Source organism: Pantherophis guttatus, chromosome 9 (genome assembly GCF_059756535.1).
Source record: "Pantherophis guttatus breed Tessera chromosome 9, ASM5975653v1, whole genome shotgun sequence".
In the NCBI taxonomy this organism is placed as follows: domain Eukaryota; kingdom Metazoa; phylum Chordata; class Lepidosauria; order Squamata; family Colubridae; genus Pantherophis; species Pantherophis guttatus.
Window position 1 is genome coordinate 1,177,675 of NC_142071.1, and position 25,513 is coordinate 1,203,187.

The 25,513-nt window shown below is 43.4% G+C and overlaps 1 protein-coding gene across 1 annotated transcript in view; it reads right to left on the reverse strand.

Annotated features, from left to right (window-relative positions):
- The window catches only part of ANTXR1 (ANTXR cell adhesion molecule 1), a 110,894-nt gene that overhangs the window by 19,543 nt on the left and 65,838 nt on the right, over positions 1 to 25,513 (reverse strand). The window contains exons 12-14 of the mRNA XM_087875776.1: positions 24,800 to 24,878; positions 8,532 to 8,627; positions 2,797 to 2,838 (exon numbers count right to left, since the gene is read on the reverse strand). Of these exons, the coding sequence (XP_087731902.1) occupies positions 2,797 to 2,838; positions 8,532 to 8,627; positions 24,800 to 24,878 (217 nt within the window). The remainder of the gene's footprint in view (positions 1 to 2,796; positions 2,839 to 8,531; positions 8,628 to 24,799; positions 24,879 to 25,513) is intronic.

Below are 25,513 nucleotides of genomic sequence, written 5' to 3' on the forward strand. Positions count from 1 at the left end.
CTCACGGACGATGACAAGATCGGGCTTTTGGTGGCTCAGATTTAAACCCGTAGAAAGAAAATTAATTTATCCTTGATCTCAAAGCTGCAATGTCTAATTATAAGGCAACAAACACACCTCATCCTGCAAAACCCACCATATAATCAAAGCATAACATGCACTTAAAAACCAACATGCAACCACAACGTAGGGTAGAAGCCGCAGTGATGACACCATGATAGAAGGGGAGGCCATCATCAAATCTGCAGACAAAATCAAGCTAGGAGGAATTGCTAACACTTAGGAAACTAGGCTCAGGATCCAGGAGGATCTTGACAGACTTGAGTGCTGGGCCCTGTCCAAGAAGAAATAATTCAGTGGCGAGAAAAATAGGTAGGAAAAAACAAAAGTATGAGCCAGCAGTATGCTGCAGCTACCAAAAAAGCCAATGAAGTCCTTGGTTGCATCAACAGAGAAAAAGCAACAAGATCTTGAGAAGTGATAGTACCACTTTATATTGTACTACTGAAGTAGTACTACTGAAGTAGTACTACTTCAAATACTCTGTCCAATTTTGATCACCATACTACAAAAATAAAATAAAATAATAAAATAAAATCACAAGGTCCAGAGAAGAGCAATAAGGAGTCTGGGGTCTAAATTGTACAATGAATGCTTAAGAGAACTAAGTATGTTTAGCCTAATGAGCTGTGGTGGCACAGTGGTTAGAATGCAGGCTAACTCATTGCTTACTCCAGGAGTTCAATCCTGACGGGCTCAAGGTCGACTCAGCCTTCCGTCCTTCCGAGGTGGGTAAAATGAGGACCCAGATTGTTGGGGGCCAGAGGCTGACTCTGTACACCGCTTAGAGAGGGCTGGAAAGCACTGTGAAGCAGTATATAAGTCTAAGTGCTATTGCTAACGAAGAGAAGAATTAGGGTTGACATGATAACTATCTTCTATTATAGTACTTTAGGGCGGAAGAAGGGGGAATTGACTTGTTCTCCAAAGCACCAGGGAGAAGGACAAGGAGTAACGGATGGAAGCTCATTAAGGAACCAACCTGGAACTAAGAAGAAATTTCCTGACAATGGAAACGATTAATCACTCGAACAGGAGTTATGGGTGCTCCATCTCTAGAGGTTTTCAAGAAATAATTGGACGGCCATTTGTCCAGAATGATATATAAGTTATCTGGCCCTGTGATCCTATGATGTGGAGGCCATGATTGTGGACTACCCCTCCGTGCAACCAATGCACCCAGAAAAGGAGTGGTGATTCAATTCTAATTAAATTGGGGGAAAAACGTTGGGTTAATATTTTGTTTTCCCAGAACAGTTAAAACCTCTTGAAGAGTTCCAGGCCAATGTGTGTCACCCCACCACAGCTTAGTTTATTGTCCTATTTCTCAACTTTACCAACTTTTAAGACTTGAATTCCCTGAACCTATTTTACTATTACATGCATTTCCTGCCTGTAAACAAACTGTCATTTCTGAAGCACCTTAAAACAACAGCATTAACAATGCCAATCTAACCAGGAAGACTCCCTTTTATTAACTTCTGACTGTCACTGTTGGAAAATGATGAGTGGCCTTTGTAAGGCACTCGAGCCTTCCGAGCAACTACTCAATGTTTACATGCTGGAGTAAAAGAATAAATAAGCTTGAGGAATGTATAATTGGAACAGGGAACCAGCAACTATCCACTGGAAGCCTCAGGCAACCTGTGTGTTGTCTGGCCTTAACCCTTTTGTCGTGGTCCAGAGGTGTCTGGGATGTGTGGTACAGGTAGTCCTGGGCTTATGACCACAATCGAGCCCCAGGTTCTTGTTGCTAAGTGAGTTTTGCCTCATTTTACAACCTTTCTTCCCACAGTTGTTGAGTGAATCACTGTCGTTATTCAGTTAGTAACATGAATCTGACTTCTCCACTGATTTTGCTTGTCAGAAGTTCACAAAAGGACTTCCTAACTTCTTCTTCCAGGATACATATTCTTCTATCCTGTTTTTCATTTTTAAAAAAGATTTCAGTCATTTGCTTATCAATTTTTTTTTGTTTGCACTTGTAGTTGATCTACATTATCTTTTATCACTGTTACTTCTGCTGTGTATTTAGCAAAATTAACATTAACTTCTTGAACAATTTGTTCCAGCTGATTGGATCTTTCCTTCTTTTCTTCATCCATTTTTAAATGTATTTTTTGAAATTCTGTATCCATTATTTCAATTTTATCACTTAATTTGTTTAATGCCAACACAATTTGAGCTGAGTCAATACTAGCTTGAGAAATCTGTTTGACCTTAGATCGCACCGATTCATCTTTAGAAGGATCCATCTTAATAACTCCTATAATTTTTGACCAAATATTTCTATAACCTTATTCACAGTTCAAAATCAATGGGTCATCAACTTGTATTTAAAATGTTGAATTGTTGAAGAGGAAAATCTTTAATCATCAGTTCTGTACCACAGATATTCAGAAGGGTCTTTTCAGAAAGACTTGGGCTTATTTTACTCACTTTAAGGAGCCAGAGACGACAAATAAAGCATTAAAGAGTCCCAAATTTTTAAAAAAGTTGAAAGTCCAAATTATTGAAGGCTTGCTTGCAATTGCTTCTTGCGCCAGAGGCAGTGTAAAATACAAACAGTGAAATTCCTGTAGTCACATTAATCAAGTTCAGTTACACTCCTCAGCGCCATATCACCAGGGGTGAAATGCTCCCGGATTGGACCGGATCGCCCGATCCGGTAGTGACATCACCACAACAGCGTTGCAAAACATCAAAGGAAATGTGACAAAGGATCAAAGCACTCACCTCGCTGTCTTCCATGGGGGGTGGCGGGGGCTCTTTAATAATCTGAAAAGGATGGAAATGAATACAAAAGATTACTTTCAAGAGCCCTCCTCAGAAGATGCCAGGATAAAATATTTCTACACATTTTCCATCTCCATTTAAAACCGCAGCCCTCACCTACGGATCTGGCAGGTCGCCTTCTGAGGAGCTGGCGAAAAATCTGAACCCGTGAACCCAAAATGTCATTATTTAACCCCCACCCCACCAGCTCTGATAGAAAGAACTTTATAGCAAACATCTATAGAGATTCTCAGTCAATCCAGGTCATGGTTGCCCCAAAGGTAACTGAGGACTTTCTGGTTTTTTTTTGAAGACGTTTCGCTTCTCATCCAAGAAGCTTCTTCAGCTCTGACCGGAAGGTGGGGAATGATAGGGAATGGAAGGATGTATATTCCTTGCAGACAGCTGGCCATTTGCATCCTTTTTGCGAGTCCTTGAGGCCACTTGGAGGTTTCTCTGTGTCCTCGGGGTCACCTGAGTGGTGCAAATGGGTGTGGAGCCTCCTTGGAACTGTCGAAAGGACTGTCTTGTAGACTGGAGATAGATGACGTATCTGTTGAGGGAGGGCTGTTCAATCTTAATGTAGATGGCCTCTTTGACCCCTCTTTCAAACCACGGTCCTTTCTGTCCAAAGTGTGGACTTTAAAAGAGCAGCCACTCCTTTGAAGACAGCAAAATCCACATTTTGGACAGAGAAGACTGCTGGTTTCAAAGAGGGGTCAAAAAGGCCATCCATGTCAAAATTGAACAGCCCTCCCTCAACAGATACGTCATCTATCTCCAGTCTACAAGACAGTCCTTTCAGCTGTTCCAAGGAGGCTCCACACCCATTTGCACCACTCAGGTGACCCTGAAGACACATAGATAAACCTCCAAGTGGCCTCAACAACCCTCTAAAAGGATGCAAATGACCAGCTGTCTGCAAGGAATATACATCCTTCCATTCCCCACCATCCAGTCAGAGATGAAGAAGCTTCTGGGATGAGAAGCGAAACATCTTCAAAGAAAAAGAAAGTCCAGTTGCCTCTTGGAAAAAAACAAAACACCTTTGGGACAACTTAATAGCAAATAGAAACAGATCCTAGAATTCGACTGAATTAGGTGAATTACATAACTCATCAGCAGCAGTTATTAATCATACATGAGATATATATCTGTTTTCCGGGGTATATATAGCTGTGAACATCATACAGTGGCGAAAGCTGCTTCATTCATCCCTAGCTTACAAATCCCAGCTGGCTAATAGTTGGAAGCAGACTGCAGGAGGTTACTTTGACCTGATCCAGTGGGGCTTGGAGCCTCTCAACCTCCCAGGACACCTTTTGGCATCAGATGACTAAATATCGAGGCCTTACGGTCAGTGAAAGCATTCACACATACATCAGATCCATGCACAGTGATGGGATTCATCCGGTTCTGTCCGGATCACATGAACCGGTAGCAGTGACTATGGGAGGCTCCGCCCACCCTCCCGGACGTAATGTGTGTGTCAGCATTCTGATGCTACCATAAAAAGAAGGAGACGAGGCTTGACTTTTCACCTACTTATTTTCTCTGTAGATAATATCCCCTAGGAGATGGGATGGGAGGGGAGACATTCCTGTGGGCTGAGGTCAGAAGCTGGGGAGACTGACTTGGAAGATGGCCAATGAGGAGATGAGAATTGGGGAACAGAAAGGGAAGGGTTTGGGGGTCAGAGGGTTAGTATCGGCCACGACGAAGTCGGGGCCAGATCTGTCGTACTCAATAAATGGAATATTTCAGCAAAGATTAATTGTTTGGGAGTGCAATTTATTTGAGATGACATCGAAACCTGACAGTGGGACTACTGAGCATGTGCAGAAGGCTGTTTGCATCAGTGGTGGATTTCAATTTTTTTTACTACCGGTTCTGTGGGTGTGGCTTGGTGGGCGTGGCAGGGGAAGGATGCTGTAAAATCTCCATTTCCACCCCATTCTGGAGCCAGCCAGAGGTGGTATTTGCCGGTTCTCCGAACTACTCAAAATTTCCTCTACCAGTTCTCCAGAACTGATCAGAACCTGCTGGATTTCACCTCTGGTGCGCATGTGCAGAGGTGGCACATGCGCTCACATTTGCAAACCGGTAGAGAAGGTAAGTGAATCCCACCTCTGATGCACCCCAGCCTCTTTCAACATAAGAACTGGGGAAATCTCACTGACATCAATGGTATTGCAATAGGAAAGATAGCCAGGCACCCTCACGGGGTGACCGTCCCTGGCTTCAATTCGACTTTGCAATCAACTCCACCCCTTTTAATGGACGTGCAATCACAAGATGCACATTACAAGGGGTGGGGAGTGGATCGCTACTGATGTGAATGCCACATACGCACAAATAGAGCTCTGTTTAATGAGAAACACACCCTTCTCTCATTCATTCTTGCTTAGCTGGACCAGAGAATGCAACCAACCATTTCCCATTCTTTTTTTTTAATTATTATTATTCCCTTCCTTCCTGTCCAAAGGAATGTCCAGCAGAGCTGACCATTACTAATTAGAGATTCTAGCAACGCCAAACTGGGCGAAAATGGTCTTGCTTCATCCAAGCCACTTACTTAGCTAAAATCCATTTGAAACTCAGCCTGGCTTGTACACACCTAGGAAAATATTCCAGTAAATTATCGGCTAATGTGTTAATCCACCACGAGCAATTCACTCCAATAATTTCTCATATATTTCATTGCATTTGTGCATTTAAAAAAAAAAAAAAAATAGGGAGGAAGCTGCCTAATAGGATTGAGAAATAATGCCAGGCTTTATCTCCCTGGCTGGAAAGCGATTGTCAAAGGACTGTTAACTCCATTATTATTTCCTCCAGACTGATGGGAAAATGTGCAAGCTGTATCTCGAAAGGTTCCTTGGAGGATTCAGCCAGAGCCTGGTTTTCTTCTCCAGCTTCATTCAATATTCACCAAGCAAGCCAGCTCGCTTCTTCCTACTTTTCCTGTCTTAAAGGCTGGAATGCAAAGCAGAGATTTTCAAGATTCTTCTTTCCACATGATTTCCTATGAGATGTTTTCTCTCTGGAATACGGCCTTTGCTAATTTCACTTTCTTTCCATAAGGCTTTTGAGAACAGAGGGACGTGGCTCTGACTTGCTTTTAAACTTTTGAGAGAAGATTGCTGAATTTGGCCTTCAGGAGAGAGAAATATAACCGCTAAAAAGGTCCAGGAATAAAGGTCTGGTAAAAACTGCAGTTAATTTGAAAATTAGTTGCATTGCACACTCAGGGTGCAAAACTGCCCTTTGGCCTTGCAGGATAAGACTGGACCCAAATAAGGTGTGTATTGCAATCGTGGGGCACAGTTTTTTGTTTGCCTCTCTTGATCCCCATCCAGAAGTCTATGATTCCAGCTCCATGTTTTTTTTCTCCTAAACAGAGGTCTGTGTGTTTTTCTTGGATCCACTGCATTATGATATGATGATGAGAAAAGAAGAGAATGCAGAATAGAATGAGACTAGAATAGAACAGAGAACAGAATAGAAAGAATAGAATGCAGAATAGAATACAACGTAGAATAGAATCAAATCAAATCGAATCAAATAGAATAGAATGTTATTGAGAGTGGGAAAATGAACTGATATCACTTAAGTGGGTCTGTTTGTAGACATTAATTATTTTTAAAGAGTTTGGTGTGCACACACCAGTGGTGGGTTCCTCCCAGTTCGGCCGAGCCGGTAGCGGTGACGATATGATGTCACCGAACCGGTTCTCTTAGTTCGGGAGCTGGGCCCTCCTGCCCCCCCCGTGTTATTCTTTACCTTTTATTTGGCCCCGCCCCCAATCTATTCGCTGCCTCCCGAGTCCCAGCTGATCAGCTAGAAGGAAAAAAACTGTTTAAACTCTTGTTGCAGAGCTTCAAAGGGCCGCCCTATAGCTGATCGGCGGCATTGTGGTTGGTAGACCAATGCTTCCAAAAACAAATGAGTAGACCGGGGCCTCCAAAAACAAATGGGTAGACCGGTGCCTCCAAAAACAAATGAGTAGACCGGTACCTGCAAAAACAAATAGGTAGACCGAGGCCTCCAAAAACAAATGGGTAGACCGGTACCTGCAAAAATAAATGGGTAGACCAGTGCCTCCAAAAACAAATGAGTAGACCGGTGCCTCCAAAAACAAATGAGTAGACCGGTACCTGCAAAAACAAATAGGTAGACCAGTGCCTCCAAAAACAAATGGGTAGACTGGTGCCTCCAAAAACAAATGAGTAGACCGGTGCCTCCAAAAAACAAATGAGTAGACCGGTGCCTCCAAAAACAAATGGGTAGACTGGTACAGCTCTGCAAGCAGTTAAAAGCCTGGTAGACCAGTACCTCTGCTAAATCCTAAAGAATTGTCACATGACCATCAAACCACGGCCACAAAATAAGCCACGCCCACAGAACCATTAGTGAAAAAAATTAGAACCCACCCCTAGCACACACATTTTCTCTGGGGAGTTCTGGAAGTTGAAGTCCACCAGTCTTAAAGTTGCCATGGTTGGACATCTTGGGTCTAAAGGAATATATGTCCACTGAATTTTGTCATGGATGTCCTTGCAAACTCGATGAAAGTTCACCAACCAACAATAGCAGAAGCTCCTCTGGGCAGCAAAACTGCTAACAAAATCAGCCTACTCTGGATGAGCAGTAATTCCTCTGAAAGAATCGTGATGATCATACGGGCATGTTTTGGATACAATCTTGGGGGTGCTCACTTCTCTCTCTACTAGGGTTGGTCTTTCATGGTTAGCTGGCTTTTGTGCCTTCAATTGCTTCTGTCTTCTTTCAGCTGCTGCAGCAGCTTCCTATCATCCACAGAAAGCAGATCTAGCACCCCTTAGGGCTGAGGATGATTGTCCGATGGCACGCTGAATAAACTTACGTAAAAATATTGAGCTAAAATTAGAAGTTGGATAGAAGAGATAACTGGCTATAAAGTGGATTTGAAACCAGAGACGTTTTTACTGGGGATATTGAACAGAACCTACAGTAAAGAAATTAGATATTTGATTTTGCATATAATTACAGCAGCAAGGATAGTCTACGCACAGTCCTGGAAAAATGAAAAGGTCCCAACAGAGGAAGAAATAATTAAGAAAATCCTGGACTGTGCGGAGATGGACAAATTAACGAAAGAAATAAAAGAAAAGGAAGATACAGAATAGTATCAAATATGGACTAAGTGGTATGACTGGCTCGAGACTAGGGAAAGCAAAAGTGAATAATGGAGGTGACAAATATGTATAATACTGTAAATGAATAAAACTAGAAATAAAGAGACGAAAAAGATAAAGATAATAAAGAATGAGAAAGTAGAAAGTAAGAGGAACGAAGCTGATACGTAAAAAGAAACACATATTGTGTGTTTGTGTTTTGTATGTTGTGTGTTGTTGTTGTTGTAAAATTAATTAAAAAAATTAAAAAAAACTTACGTTAAAAATAGCAAAAATTGAAATCTTGTGAGACCCTAAACCCCATACATTCCCAGAAATCTCACTTCTGAAGGAATACATACCCACAGCATCCATATTTTTAGATGACCTCATCCGACAAACTAGCCAACCGAAAGGGAGGACTTCCTCCCCCTTACAAACTATTCATCGTAAGCAGCCTTGTGGCTTTCTCTGGGAGTGATTTTCTCCCCTTTTGACGCAGAAGACCAGCCAAAGTGAAAATGGGTTCCAGGGACTTACCACAGTACAGCAAAGTGGCCAGAACCACCACAGAAGAGCCAGAGCCAAAAGAATGAAGAGGATCAGCAAGATAATTGCCAGGATGGTCCCATCAGACTGTAAAGGAAGCATCACAGTTAAGTCAGGGTGGAAGAGGGCTTAGCTCTTCTGTTCAGTCTGTCAACCCACGTCCCAATTTTGGGTCAACTGCAGCGCTCACTAGAGTTGAAGTTGTTAAGTTAGTTAACCTGGTTGTTAAGCGAATCTGGCTTCTCCGTTGACTTTGCTTGTTAGGAGGTCGCAAAAGGGGATCACATGGTCCTGGGACACCACAACCATCGCAAGTACATGCCAGTTGCCAAGCATTTTGATCCCATGACCATGGTGCATCCTTAATTCACAAACATGTAACTACAAATTGCTGCATTACCTCCAGGATGTGGCCAAATTGCTCCTTAGGGGTAACTACCCTCAGTTGAAGAACCACTGCTTTAGACCAGGGGTCTCCAACCTTGGCAACTTTAAGACTTGTGGACTTCAACTCCTAGAATTCCTCAGCCAGTAGAGCCAGCAAAGAATTCTGGGAGTTAAAATCCACAAGTCTTAAAGTTGCCAAGGTTGCTGGATGAGGAATTCTGGGAGTTGAAGTCCACAAATCTTAAAGTTGCCAAGGTTGGAGACCCCTGCTTTAGAGGATCAGGAACAAAGCTGCAATGACATCCTGGCTTGAAGCTTTGGGCAAGTCGGGATACATGATATTAATCTGGAGCAGAGAAAGTGTGTATCACAGATCTCCTTCCCAACCCAGAAAGCTACGTCTTGCACTAATCCAGCGATCACTGGATGGAATACTGTATAAATTTTAATAGAACTGAATATACCAGACTGAGGACCATTTCAGCAGAGTCACCTCCTTTCCTGTCATTAAAAGACCCCGAAAATGGATTATTTCACTTTGCTTCCAAATGTAATCTCAAGTATAGACTATGCATTTCCCCAAACCAGCTAATATTTCTGAATCGTTCCTGACTGATGTCATCAGGCTTTGGGGATCAGCTAGCAAGCAAAATTAGGCTTGGCAAGACTTAGAGGCTTTGGTTTTACAGAACCAGACTGTTAAAATAACAAAAATGACCCACGGGTAGGTTACATCTGCTGTAAAATAGCACTCTGGAGTTTGGCTGATCCTGGCACGCCAGAGGGTGGGTGGGTTGATGAGAGAAAGGCTCCTGCGTTCACGCGTGTTCATTATTCAGCACTCAGGAGCTGGAAGTGGGACCGAGTGGTTGCACCGCCAGAGTTTAGCACCACATGGATGTGATAAAAAGTTTTGGGTGCCCAACGCTCACTTCTCCTGCTTTGTGGCTGGGGAAAATCCATCCAGGGCTCCAAATCATTTGGAGGGCCCCACCTTGAGGGAATCCACATTAAAGAATGGTTAGAAAATGCAAACCGACCAGCATGGAAGGTCGCTGCCAATCCTCTCTAGAATTGCAACTTGAGACCTTCTGACTTGCCAGCTGAAGATCCTTCTAGCTGGAGAGTGAATTGGATTGTCTGTATACAAAGGTTAAGAGAATAACAGAGTTAGAAGGGATCTTGGAGGTCTTCAATCCAACCCTCTGGTCAAGAAGGAAACTCTACACCATTCCCAACAAATGGTTGTCCAATCTCTTCTTAAAAACCTCCTATGATGGAGCATTCACAACTTCTGGAGGCAAGTTGTTCCACTCATTAATTGTTCTCACTGTCAGGAAATTTCTCCTTAGTTCTAGGTTGCCTCTCTCCTTGATGAGTTTCCATCCATTGTTTCTTGTCCTGAAGAAAAATAGGTTGACCCTCTCTTCTCTGTGGCAGCCCTTCAAATACTGGAACACTACTATCATGTCATTCCTAATCTTTCTTTTTTCTTTTTGCTATAGTTGTTAAGCAAATCACTTGATTCTGGGAGTTGAAGTCCACCCATCTTCAAGCTTCCAAGGTTGAGAAACTGTCCTAGATCTTTTAGCAGCTTTTGATATGGTTGGCCATGGTATCCTTCTCAACCTGAGAGTTGAAGTCCACCCATCTTCAAGCTCCCAAGGTTGAGAAACACTGATCTACATGATGTTCCACCATGAAACTTCTGTCCCTTCTCTGAGCCTTTCCCCACTGGAGACCCTTAGGGTACTTGCAGTATTGACATAATATTTTGCTGGGATCATGATAGACTTTTCTGGTTGGCTAACAAAAATCTATTGTCCCCACCCAGTGATGAAGAGACAGAATGTTTTCTAGCTGTTCATTGACTGCCATGGATATTCCACACTTCTTCAAAGATCCAGGGACCACCCCAGAGTCTATCAAGGATTACTCAGGGCTGATCTGGATATAAGAACTCCCTCTAGAAATGCCTGCCACAAGGTTTAGACATCGTGGCTCAGGGATAGGTTAAACCAGAAAGACAGATTAGTTTCTGAACTAAATGGACTTGGCAAAAAGATGTTCCAAAGCATGAGACAATACGAGAATGAGATAAAGCCAACCTTGCATTTCAAGGTCATTCTGATGTAAACTATAAGTGGGAAATCACCGTGCTGGAAGCCATGGGAGAAGCTTTCAGGCCACCTGTTTTCAATCTGAAGATGCCGTTTGGCCCAGCAACAAACAGGACAGGAACAGACCTGTTAAGTTCAGGAGCCTGGATAGCTCAACAGACAGAGCACTGTAATTTAACACCAGCTGCCTGCAATTACTGCAAGTTCGAATCTCACCAGGCTCAAGGTTGACTCAGCCTTCCATCCTTTCTAAGGTAGGTGAAATGAGGACCCAGATTGTGGGGGCAATAAGCTGACTTTGTATAAATATACAAAAGGATGAAGGCTATTGCTTAACGCATTGTAAGCCGCCCTGAGTCTCCGGAGAAGGGCGGCATATAAATAAAATTAAAAAAAAAAAAAGTTAAGACTGAAGAAAGAACAAGTGCAACCAGTCTGCCTTCCACTGAGGACTAGTAGATTGCGCGGGTCAGAAGGAGGACTGAGAAGACATCTGCAGACCCCTCACATCCTGGACACAAACTGTTTCAACTCCTTCCCTCAGGATGGCGCTATAGGGCATTGCGTGCCAGGACAACTAAAACACAGGGACATTGTTTTCCCTCATGTCATCACTCTACTGAATATTTAATTCTCGCAGTTCTGTCTAATGTTTATGTGTATTTACTATTTAGTATGGCTATAGTTATTATTATTTATTCTTACTGTTATCTTATTTACACCCCCTTTTATCGGTATTAATATTGTTATTGTTGTTATCATCATCATCATCTTATTTGCTTTGTATGTACACTGAGTGCTTTTGTACTGGAGACAAATTCCTTGTGTGCCTTAATTATTCTTTTTTTTTTTTTAAATTTGATTTATATGCCGCCCTTCTCCGGAGACTCAGGGCGGCTTACAATGCGCTAAGCAATAGCCTTCATCCTTTTGTATATTTATACAAAGTCAGCTTATTGCCCCCACAAACTGGGTCCTCAATTTACCTACCTTAGAAAGGATGGAAGGCTGAGTCAATCATGAGCCTGGTGAGATTTGAACTTGCAGTAATTGCAGGCAGCTGGATGTTAATAACAGTGTGCTTTAGACCACTGTACTACCAAGGCTCATGTCGAACTTATGTCGAACGATTTCATTTCCAAGAGGAAAATGAGTTTAATACAATTATAGAAAAGAAGGCCATTTAAGTTCAGTCCTTCAGCATCTCTTCAGTCTATGTGTATATCTTTAGGCATTTGTTGTCCTAGGCGCATAGCTTTCTGCAGTAGAAAACGTCTCTTTATCCTTGTTTAATGTTCTTTTCTCTAGGCTAAAATGTATGTAATTTCTTTTGTTTTAGTTGATTTATCCCCCCTGTAGGTCTGCTTAAATTGTTTCCACCCTAGGAATGTTCTCCCTGAACCCCTTCGGCGCCCAAACTAAACAAAGAGGAGAGTCCAAAGGAGAAATAGTGCCCCAGTCCAATTTTTTTGCAAAATTCTCCACGCTCAGAGCCAGGAGAGAGGCAAAGTCTATGGAGTTCTCAAATCCCAAATTCAGAATGTAACCCAGGAGGGGAGCCAGAGAATTCTTTTCAATTAAAAGCATAACAAAACGGCAGTAGAACCCATTAACTCTAGCTTTAAAAAAAAATAGTTTGTTAATGAACAACTTTAATCTTGTTGCCATTGAATGCAATGTTTCAAAGCATTTTCTACCACTGACTACTTCGCCCTGGTAGTTATTTATAGAACATTTTTTTTTTGGAATTGTCAGAAACGACCCCACGATGATAATGTACCGCATTTCTTATGGCGCAAAGTTGCTCAAATTGCCAGATGTTTGAAAGTGGCTCTGCACAGCTGGGAAAAAAAAACCCCAATTTCGGATCATTCTCATCATGGCTCAGAGAATGCTTGCTCTCGCTTGCTCTCTATCAAGGGTCTTTAAAAAGCCTTGGCAACTCTAGGACTTGTGGACTTCAAATCCAGAATTCCTCAACCAGCATGGCTGGCGGAGGGAATTCCGGGAGTTGAAGTCCACAAGTGGTAAAGTGTCCAAGATTGGACACCCCTTGCAGTCTCTACTGCTACCTCCAGCATCTTCCAATCCTCATTTCTGCCAAAAAAAATAAAAAAATAAAAATCACAGCAGTGAAGACAGGGTTTCCATCACTTCCATGTGGCTGAAGTGGGGGATGCGGTGAAGATCTCAGAAGTCATTGGAGGAGAAATGGCTCCAAAGTAATTTTGCCAAAATGGTAGTGAGATGAACTCAAAAATTTTCCAAATTAGAACCTGCCAAGGTCCTCTGAGCATTCCCCTCTCCTGTGCTTGGAGGGCTTCTACTCCATTCCCTGCCCAAGGTGGAAGTCCTTATGCCATCCTAGACAAATGGTTATCCGGTCTATTCTTGAAAATCTCCAGTGATGGAGCACCCACAACTTCTGAAGGCAATTTCTGTTCCATTGGTTAATTGCCCTCACTGTCAAGAAATTTCTTCTTAGTTCCTGGTTGGACCTCTCAATTTCCACCCATTGTCAAGTTTCCGAAAGATGCCCTAATTAATTCATGAGCCATGATCCAAACTTCAAAGGAAATATAGTCATTTATTAGGAGCAACATTCTGACAATACTGGGATGCAGTTAGGACTGATCCTGTGTAGATTTACGTTCCCCTATGACCCTGTCTCTCCCCTCCTCTCTGGCCATGTCATAAATCACATTCTCCAATTAACCACTTTGGCTGGCTGTGAAATCCAACACCCTCCTTCTGATTGCGGTCAGAAAGAATGTATGGAATTCACTTCAGTTCTCCCTCCCTCCTGCTCACGGCAACTTGAAAGCTTTGCAAGTTGACACCCATTGCTCCTTGTCCTGCCCTCTGGTGTTTTGGAGAATAAGTTGATCCCTCATCTCTATGACCCCTCTTCAAGTACTGGAAGACAGCTATCATGTCCTTCCCAATCCTTCTCTTCATTCGAGTTAGATATACCTAGTTCTCTTAACCATCCATTGTATGATTTATCCTGAGGACCTCTTATCAGCTTTATTGCTCTTCTCTGCACTCTTTCTAGATGAACGAATATAATTTATTCATTTTGTTCATTCACAATATCGAATCTGGCCTCTCTAGCTTCTCCTGCTGCTGTACCAATTCCCAAGCTAGGAAATTAGCCAGCATTGGCTACATTGACAACGTAGGAGATGACCAGGCTGAGCCCGAGGGAGGGGTCAAATACATCATCAGTCTTGAGTCCCTTTGCGCCCACAGGAGATCTAAGTCCAGCCCACCTTGAATTCCCTTGACTCTTATCTACCGCCAATTCACTTTGACTCTTAGTAAATCAGATTCTTGTAGTCAGCATTAGAATACAATAAACATTTTCATTGGAACTGCCTGGACTCCTGATTTTCTGGGCTTGACAGACCACTAAGTATGGATTACTGCAACAGCAATCTACGAAGATCAACAGGTGCATGCAGAAACTTGAGGCCAACTTCTGCACACAACAGCCCTCGGTTGCTATTTTTCTGGCTCTGGTTGCTACCAAGATATGCACAAACTAACTACAGAGGTGAGGGTGGGTTGCTCCTAAAGGCATGGAGGATTTATGTCTAGCCTTTCCAACTCAACGGAAAGTTGGAAAGGAATAATATGAAAGGACTCTGGACTTTCTCAATCTGCCTCTCGGTGGAATAACTCTGGAAACTTCACAGAACAGGATTAAAAATTCATTGCCATGGAAGACAGACAGGCTGGGTTTTCCAGAAAAACAACAACTCCACGCCACAGAACCAGTAGTAAAAAAAAAATTGGATTTTACCACTGGTTTAACCTAACAGTTTTGAGCGGGAATTTCAGATCCTGCCTCGCTTTCCTTGTTTTAACTTTCTCTCGGTAAACGTTCCTTTTGAAATAATGCCTGTTGCAAGAGGAGAGAGGGAAGAAGGCAAGCCCTTACACCATGCCTCCTCCTGCCCACCCACCCACCCATTCCCAGGGCATGCAAACACAACCTACAAGCAAACACAACCAACACAAACAGAAACCCCTGCACACTGATGCAGTCCGTCATTTCATTGCACAGAAGATGCTTCCTATGATAAAGGTTGGGATCAGCTAAAGCTGGATGAAGGCAAGGGACATTTCTGGACAAGGGGAGCATTTAGAATTTGGAGAGGGTGTTACAGGTAGTCTCTCCAGTCACCTGTGTAGTTTTGTGGGTTGCTGAATGGCTGGAGAGATGAGAGGGCTTCCAGTCATTCTTCTACCTTTGCTACTTCCTAACCCACCAACTTAATTTTGCCTTTTTTCTGAGCAGGTGGGCACGACCCTCCCAAAGGCAGCATGAGAAATAAATATAATGCTAGAAGTTGGATTGTCGCTTTGCAGAAGGCCGGTCTCCTTTTTTTAAGAACAAAAGACCAAGTTTAATTATGAATATTTTTGAAAATTGAAGTCAGGTGGACAGGAAATCTGTTGGGGATCAAGAGAGCTGTCTCCTACGACATCCGCTGCAAACTCCTTGCCTAAATATCTGCTAAAGCAATGCTGATTTTTTTTGGGCTCAATAAGTATAAATTTTGCCTAGGACACTTTAGTTGCCTAAACTAGGCTAAAACCCTTTTGCCTTTTTTCTTGAAATCTTTGCCAAATTCTTTTAATTTTTAAAAATATTGGTAATATGCTGCATGTTTTGTTTCAAAAGAGCTGATGTGTCCTGGCTTAAAAAAACAAAATAAAACCCAGATAAATCTGTAGATATTGGAACTCAAGCATGATCTCAAATATAGTTCATCTTCCAGAGAATTTAAAAAGCATCACTTATCTAGCAGGTTTCCAGCTGGAGAAACAATGAAAAAAAAAACAATTTTAGCATACCAGAGAATATAAATTCACTTGCTTTATGAGGCATTTTGTAGTAGCTTTCTCGATGCCTGTAAAAACAGGACAGACTCCAGGAGCGTTTTTATATTTTTACTGTAATAAATGTAGTTTTCAGCAAAATGCCTATATTATAGATGTACACTATACTCTACAGCAGTGTTTCTCAACCTTGGAAGCTTGAAGATGGGTGGACTTCAACTCCCAGAATCCTCCAGCCAGCGCTGCTGGCTGGGGGATTCTGGGAGTTGAAGTCCACCCATCTTCAAGCTACCAAGGTTGAGAAACACTGCTCTACAGAAAGGCTTATGTCACTGGCATGATGGAAATTTGCTTATAACCTCCCACAAATAATACCTGTTTCTACCAGAGGTGGGGTTTCAGCAGGTTCTGACCAGTTCTGGAGAACCGGTAGTGGAAATTTTGAGTAGTTCGGAGAACCGGTAGTAAAAACTCTGACTGGCCCCACCCCCATCTATTCTCTGCCTCCCAAATCCCAGCTGATCAGGAGGAAATGGGGATTTTGCAGTAACCTTCCCTTGGAGTGGGGTGGGAATGGAGATTTTGCAGTATCCGTCCCCTGCCACGCCCACCAAGCCACACCCACAGAACTGATAATAAAAAATTTTTTAAACCCACCACTGCTTTCTACCCAGCCCGAAGGGTGTGGGGTGGAGTGGATGGGATACAAAAGCTAAGTTTGAAATTCTGGCTCTTTTGTTAGATGCATTGGACACTTTCGGAGTCTCCCCACCTCTGTGGATGTGCTTCTCCCACTCATTATTTATCCATGAAGGATAAATACTGGTAGAGAAGCGTCACTGTGGCAGCAGCCAAAACAGCTAATACAATCCTTGGTTGTATAAACAGAGGCATAGAATCAAAATCACGCGAACTCTTAGTACCACTTTATAAAGCTTTACCAAGGACGCACCTGGAATTCTGCATCCAGTTTTGGTCACATTACAAAAAAGATGTTGAGACTTTGGAAAAAGTGCAGAGAAGAGCAACTAAGATGATTAAAGATGATTAATAAGAGACTTGGTGGCGCAGCAGACTAAAGCACTGTTAAGATAACACCAGCTGCCTGCAATTATTGCAAGTTCAAATCTCACCAGGCTCAAGGTTGACTCAGCCTTCCATCCTTTCTAGGTAGGTAAAATGAGGACCTGGTTTGTGGGGGCAATAAGCTGACTTTGTATAAAAAAGAACACTGCTTTGGGGGAGGGGGTGAAAGCCCTACTAAGCAGGTGTATACAAAAAGTATGAAGGCTATTGCTCAACGCATTGTAAGCCGCCCTGAGTCTCTGGAGAAGGTCGGCATATAAATCGAACCAATAAATAAAGGCCTAGAGGTTAAAACATATGAAGAATGTTACAGGTTTGGCTTGTATAGAGAAAAGAAGGACCAGGGGGTGACACGATAGCAGTATTCCGATATTTGAGGAGCTGCCACAAAGAAGAAGGGGGTCAACCTATTCTCCAAAGCACCAGAAGGCAGGACAAGAAACAACGGATGGAAGCTAATCAAGGAGAGAAGCAACCTAGAACGAAGGAGAAATTGACAATGAGACCCATTAACCAGTGGAACAGAAGTTGCCTTCAGATTTTGTGGGAGCTCCATTGCTGGAGGCTTTCAAGAAGAGATTGGACTGCCATCGATCAGAAACTGTGTAGGGTCTCCTGCTTGAGCAGGGGGTTGGACTAGAAGACCTTTAAGGTCCCTTCCAGCTCCATTCTGATTGATTGAGAAGTATGAAAAGAACCTTGAAGAAGGAATGAAGAAGGAACTTAAATCCCATCAGGTCTTAACCCGTGGCCCAAAGTCACCCAGCTACCCTTCTATGTCCAAGAGAGAATAGAACCTGGATCTCTCCCCGTCCCTTCTCCAGTAGGCCAACCTGAGTCTCACCTGTATGCCACTTTCTATGTGTGCGTGCGTGTGTGCACCCCTATAGATGGGCAGATAGAGATGATAGAGAGATATATAGTGGATACACACTGAGAGAGAGAGAGAAGGGTGCATGCATTAGCCAACGACAGGATCTACATTTCCAAATAGAGAACCAGCCATTGTCTACCGCAGGGGTCTTCAACCTTGGCAACTTTACGACTTGTGGACTTCAACTCCCAGAATTCCTCAGCCAGAAAAGCTGGCTGAGGAATACTGGGAGTAGAAGTCCACAAGTCGTAAAGTTGCCAAGGTTGGAGACCCTGATCTAGTGAACAATCGATGCATCGGGTTGAACCGACATTGAGTGTCTCCTGCTGCCGCCTCGATTCTTGACCCACCACTGCAGGGATGAGCTGTCCAGCTTTTTTCACCGCTGGGTTTTTGGCTTTGGCTGCCAGAGGCCCCGCTCCAAAGAGGAGAAGAGCCAGAAGAAAGAAGCAGACGACGCCAGGACTCGAAGCCAGAGCAAATTTTCATTTGAATAAATGCGATGGCACTCCCATTAATTAAATACAATCACCACGGCCACTCTCTGAGGCTGACATATTTGCTCTGCTTTTATTAAAATTGCCATTTGTTGGCTTCCTTCAGAAGTCACGCAGGCTTCCCGAGCCTTCGAAATTCGCCCCTTTGCTGTGAGGTAACCAAACACAACAGCCACGAATTCAGCAGCGTGGCAGGACTCTCTCTCTCTCCTTCTCTCTCTCTCTCCTCTTTCCCTCTCTCTCTTCCTCTTTCCCTCTCTCTCTCTCTTTCCCCCTCTCTCTTCCTCTTTCCCTCTCTTTCTCTCTTCCTCTTTCCCTCTCTCTCTTTCTCTTTCCCTCTGTCTTCCTCTTTCCCTCTCTCTCTTCCTCTTTCCCTCCCTCCCTCCCTCCCTCTCTCTCCATGAGTCCCTCAGTGCAGGTTTAAATGGATTTTTCTCTTTTATTTTGCATAGGTGCAGAACTAGGGAATACCTCAGACCACTTCCTTTGGGGGAGAGGGGTAGCCTTGTTTTGCCATCACATTAATGGTGGTTTGCCTAACTAATCCTGCTTTAATATTAGAAGGAGTGATTGCTGGGCCTCAAGAAACATTGGTCAGCAATTCTGTTGTTAAATTTCATTATTGCAAACCGTCCGGAAATAGACTGAAATGTGGGGTTGCCCCTGCTCCCCAATGCATTTTAACCAATTTGTGTGTACAGAAAAACTTACTGTTCTAACAGCATTAAGAGCTGTGGTGGCGCAGTGGTTAGAGGGCAGTATTGCAGGCTAATTCTGCTGACTGCCGATTGCCAACAGTTCGGCAGTTTGATTCTCGCCGGCTTAAGGTTGACTCAGCCTTCCATCCCTCCCAAGTTGGTAAAATGGGGACCCAGATTGTTTGGGAGAAATAGGCTGACTCTGTAAACCACTTAGAGAGAGATGTAAAGCACCGTGAAGAGGCATATAAGTCTAAGTGCAATTGCTATTTCTCAACCATGGCAACTTTAAACATGTGTGGTCCTCAACTCCCAGAATTCTGCAGCCACCATCCCATGGTTGAAGTCATCTCTGATAAGGGCATATTTTCTTCTGGCACTGTCTAAGATGTGACATTGGAAAAAGGGCCTCTGCCCTGTATCAGTGGGGATGGAAAGATTCCCCTTCTTGTGATTGTGGTGCTGATATGCAAACTTCTCTTAGAAAATCTACACAAAGCAACATTCAGAGAGAGCTGAATTGGACATCCAGTTATGAGGCCACTGCTGTACCCCGGTAGACGTTTTGTATATAATTACGTGGATTGTGTGTATGTGCTTACACCTCCTCTGTCATGTTCTCACCATATACTGAATAAATAATAATAACTATTATTAAGAAGTGTAAAATCACTTAGGCCTTACTACTCATTACTTTGGAGAGAAGTTATGGGCACTGCAGCAACTCTTGGGAATTGAACAAGCTCATGTTGCATTGCAAACTGCCCAGAGGAAATGGGCTGCACAAAAATTAAATAAGTAAATAAGCAAGCAAGCCAAACAAGTATCTTCTTCCATCACTGTTCCTTGAACCCCAAATGCTAGATATCTTGGAACGGAGATGCCTCTTCAAAGTAAATGAAATGGGAATTCTCCAGATGGAATTCCTGGAAAGTACTAGAAATCCTGAGATGGTATGATAGTAGGATGATAGTTTGGCACAAACTCCTCTGAATTTCCCTGGTCTTCTGATCTGACCCAAGTCAAATCTCCTTGACTTGACCTACTGTCCTACAAAAGCATAACTCCCATTATCCCCATCCAGGATGGCCCACAGCTAGAGAACTGCAACAGGGAGCCTAAGCACATCTGGATATCTCCATGGAAGGAAGGCAGCGGTGGTCTCCTGCCCACCTCTTTCCCCCGGTAATAAATCAAAGAGGTGGGACCCTTGGGATGAGTTTTCATCATGTTTCTCTCCAGACGTTGCCAAAGCAAGGATCAACACAACCGCCTGTCTCCAGGTTCCCCTGTAAAAACTTTGACACTTTTCCTTCCAACCTGGAATCAGAGTTTCCACCAGCAGCTGGAACAGCTGGGAAGATCATTACACACGCCAAGAAAGATTGCCTGGGGGGTCTCTGGGCACACAGAGAAACGGGTGGAGAGTAAAGGAGGCTCCTGTTCCATTCCTTGCGACCTCTCCCTTCCCCAGCAGGCAGTCAGAGGAGAGAAGCAAGGAGGAGGACAGGAATCGAAGCAAAGGAAGTGAGACCAGCGTGGAGAGGCAAAGGTGCTCTTTTGGACTAGTGCAGGGGTTAGCAACCTGCAGCTCTGGAGCTGCATGTGGCTCTTTCATCCCTCTGCTGCGGCTCCCTGTTGCTGGTCAGCTCCACAATTGATAGGGTTTTTGGATAGGACAAGTAGAGGAAAAAGGATGCCGCACTAGGAGGAGACTCTATGGTGGGGGAACCGGACTTCCGGTCGGCTCCAGAATTGAACGGGGGCTTCCGGTTAGGACCTTAGTGGCTCTTTGAGTGTTTAAAGTTGCCGACCCCTGGACTAGTGGCAGACAAACTATAGTTTATTGGGATGCTTTAAGCACTTAAGGCTTACCACTCTTGTCCCACTGAGGCATCAAAAGGAGCTTTCGTTTCCTGAACTTTCACAGGGAGAAAGAATCAGAAAGTTCTGACTCCCTTGTTTTACATGCTGGGTTGTCTGAACTCACAGAAGCTGAGATTCCTTTTAACAATAGTTAATCTATCATGGGAACTGAAGTTTGAGTTCACCTCTTCTCGGGAGAGGAGGAAGAGAAGAACTTCTGAAGCTAACTTCTGATGGGTCTCCTGCCCTTTTGGACTAATGCACACATATGGAATTCTAGCGATAGATCACGGGCACATTCACAAAATGGTTGCCAGTTGCAAAACACCAACAGATCATCCAACTTAAGCTTCTTCGCAGAGGTCTCCCCACAGCTTCTGTTTTCTAAACAGAGGGTCCCACTTCCAAGGAAAGGCTCATATTTTTATGTTCTGAGAACATTGGTGGGCTCATTTGGGACCCTGAAATATTCTGGAAAATAAGGATGGTACTGGAAACATGGTCTATGCAGCACTCCAACTTCTTTTTAACATCAAAATTTCTCCTTAAAATGAGTTGAGGGGGGCAGGGAACCTGATGAATGCCATAGGGCAGTTGTTTCTCAACTTTGGCACGCTGGAAATATCTGGGAGTTGAAGTCCACGTATCTTCAAGCTGCCAAGGTTTGAGGTACTGGCATAAGAGAAAGTTGTGGGTTATTAGGAACTTGAGGGTGCTGGACCTCAAGTCTGTTAAATATCCAACAACAGATAATTCTGTTGTAATTAAATAGGTTCCAGAAGAGACTAATTACATGAAGATAGCATGTCCATCAATGAGGTTCTGATCCAAGCACATGACATCAGTTTATGGATGTGATTCATCCCTCATCCTGAGAGGACGGAGTCCAACCTTGATACTTCAAGACTTTGGGGTGAGGCAGGTTGTGGGCCTTCAATCTCCAATATGGATTTACGTGTAAGAAGACCTTAGGATGAAATGGCTTCAGGGATTCTTTCAGAACATATATCCTTAATTTCCTGTAGCAGGTTGTAGAGCATTTATCCTTGGATGTTCCATTCATATGTAAACAGTTCTGGGCCTAAATAAACAGAAACGTCAGCAGAAGCCAAAAGATTTTCAGGACTTTGCCAGTTGCCTTTGGCTCCAAGTATCCTCTGGCACTATTGGATGAAGGAGATTGGGGGAAAAAGAAATCCTTCGAAGTCCCTGAATCCCTAAAGGATCTCTTTGGGAAGCCCAGGGAACGGTCAACTTTCCGCTTTCTTTTCTCTGTCGCTTGGAGCCAAAGATCTCCAGGAGAGGAGATGCAGATGATTTGAAAGCCCACACTGGGGAACATTCCATGAAATTGTTCAGTTTCCAGCTAGTAATGAAGCCCAGGCCTGCTCGCATCGGACAGGTGGGCTGGCTCAGAGCAAAATCCCGGTCCAATCGCGAGGCTGCGGGGTCTTAGCGTCATTTTCCACCCTTGGCGAAGAGACCTCTGGCTTTGGGAGAGGACCTATCTGTGGGAGGTGCCCTGAAACAGAACCCCGCTAGGTTTCTGTGACATATTTCAGCTTCCAGCTTTCCATTATGGTATAAAGTCAACAATTAATCCAGTGGAACGGCTGATCTTTGGAATTTGTGGGTGCTCCATCGCTGGTGGTTTTTAAGAAGAGACCGGACAGCCGTTTGCCCAGAATGGTGTAGGGCAGGAGTGTCTGACCTTGGCAACTTTAAGACCTGTAGACAGTGGTGAAATCCTCTATGGATTGCCACCAGTTTGTTGCCCGTGCATTCTCAATTTAGAGTCACTAGAAAGCAGAAAAATCCTACTTTCTAGTGAATATAAATCACGTGGCACAGCTGTTTGTCAGAAGTAACCGGTTCGGATGAGCCAGTAGTTTTTTTTTAAACGACCGGTTTGCCCGAACTGGTAGCTTTTATCACTATCGGTTCGCCCAAACTGGTGCGAACCGGTAGCATTTCACCCCTGCCTGTAGACTTCAACAAATCTTGCTACAGAAGTGTCTGAGAAAATTGTACTTGGAAAAAAATAACTTTTGATTTGGAGCAACTGCCGAAGAACCTGACAAATGAACACAATCACACACCTACACACACCTCCAAGCACAGACATACCAGCTCGGCTGGGTGCTAGCTTCCCCACAACAATGCTTTGATTCCCATGGCATTGACATCGGCACCCCTTAAAAATCACAATGACATCAGAGTATTGACATAGTCATTCTGATGTCACTGAGCAAAGAATACAATTTTGTACTTTGCATTAGTCGTGTAACGTAATGCTACAAATTTCATTGTTGTATTTGATGTTCAATAACTTCAGGATACTCATGTCACTACTTGCCTAGCCCACAGCCACCTGGAGATATCAAAGACAAATTCAGAGACATAAACATTCCTTTTATAAAAATAATAATAAAAAAAAGGAATCCAATTTTAGGAAATGTCAGCTTTGTTATTCAACCCCCGTGTTCTTCTGATGAATTATAGCCCTTGCTGGCTCATCTACGAAGCTCGAAGAAGTGCCGGTAATTTCACTTTTCTAAGGAATAGTAAAGTGGTTTAAGAAACCACTTTCTTAAGTGGCTCATTTCTCTTAATAATCACAAGAATTCAGTGTCAGAAGCAAGTCAGATCCTACAGCAGAGGATCCCAGCAACAATTGCTATGTCAGGTGGAAAATGCTGTGATTCAAATTCAGCATCTGTTTTTTGTCACTGAGAGTATAAGGCTTTGGCTCCCTCGAAGTTGAAATTCTTTTTTTTTTTAGAAAAGTGTATTTGGATCTAACTAACACATATGCGTGTTTTGTTGACAATTTTTCAACTATTTAATTTTTCAACTATTCAACTATTCCCTCATACAACACATTTAGCTTGTTTTCAATCTATGAACTCATCTTTTATTCAGACTTTCCCTAATTTGCTTTCTCGAATTGCAAAATTCAAAGGACCAAAAATATGAAACAATATCCGTGCTCCGGTTTGAAACGTATATAAATGCAAACTGAATTAATTTGGCTCCCAATCCATCCTTCTGTAAGCCACTTCACAAATGAATAAAGATTTCCTCCAAGGTGTCATATAAATATATATAAACCCTACAAATGTATTCTACGCAGGTGTTCAGGTAATATATAAATACAGGTAATTCTCGATTTACAACCACAATTGAGCCCAAGATTCCTGATGCTAAGCGAGATGGTTGTTAAGTGAGCTTTGCCCCATTTTACAACCTTCCTTGCCACTATTGTTAAGTGAGTCACTGCAGTTGTTAACTTAGTAACACGGTTAAGTGAACATGGCTTCCCCGTTGACTTTGCTTATTAGAAGGGCGCAATAGGGAATCACGCCTGTGGTGGCCCTAGCGCTCTGCCAGCAAAAACAGTACGCGGCCCTCCCGAGCTCCGTTTTCACTGGCAGAGGGTTGCAGGAGGCTGTGGCAGCTGAAAACGGAGCTCGGGAGCTCGTTTTTGCTGGCAGAAGCACCGCACGCTGGTCCTTCTCTGTTTCCAGAGAGGCCGAACCGGGATGAACCAATTCGCCCGAACCGGGATGAACCGGTAGCAACCCACCACTGTTCTGAGTGCCTTTATTTGACTCTCCATTGGAGAAATTCTAGCACCACTGCAGGGATGTGACTGAAATTCTCCGTTCAAAAGAGGAGGAACCTGCCTCTTATACAGCACTGAACCAGCAAAGGAGAAATAGCTGCATTTTAAAGAATCATAAATCAGATGCTTTTCAAGGTCAGCCAGACCTGAAATCCTAGTATGGGTGGCCTCTCCATGACCCTCCGATTCAAATTCACGGGGATTTTTTTTTTTCCAGCGGGCGCTTAAGCAACAGGGTGGATTTCTAAGCAAACTTACACAGTGTGTGCTGGAGATGATGACGGAGCTGGAGATGAAACTGAGGCCATCGTTCATGCTCACTTGAAGAGCTGCTTCCCTAAAACAAGGAAGGAGAGGAGAAATGACTTGTTGGGAGGGGAAGACTCACAGTCCACTTCTTTTGAAAACGCAGCACTTTCTTTGCATTGGAGAGCTCAGATACCTTCAACCAGGCTAAAAGTCCGTAGAGATTCTCCTGCCATCCAGGTCCTGGTTGTCCCAAAGGTGCTTTTTCAAGAGGCAACTGGACTTTCTTGTTTTTTCTTTTTGAAGACGTTTAGCTTCTCATCCGAGAAGCTTTTTCACCTCTGACTGGATGGTGAGGAATGGAAGGATTTATATTCTAGCTGGTCATTTGCATCCTTTTAGAGGGTCGTTGAAGCACTTGGAGGTTTATCTGTGTCCTCAGGGACAGCCATGACCTGGATGATTGAGAATCTCCACAGACTTTTAGCTATACAATTTGGGATAAACCATCCTTTGAATGGTGTGGGAGTAGGAATGGATTTCCAGAGGAAAAATGGCAGACTACAGGAACCATTTGCACTACTCAGGTGACCCTGAGGACACAGATAAACCTCCAAGTGGCCTCAACGACCCTCAAAAAAGGATGCAAATGACCAGCTGCCTGCAAGGAATATAAAATCCTTCCGTTCCCCACTATCTGTCAGAGCTGAAGGAGCTTCTTGGAGG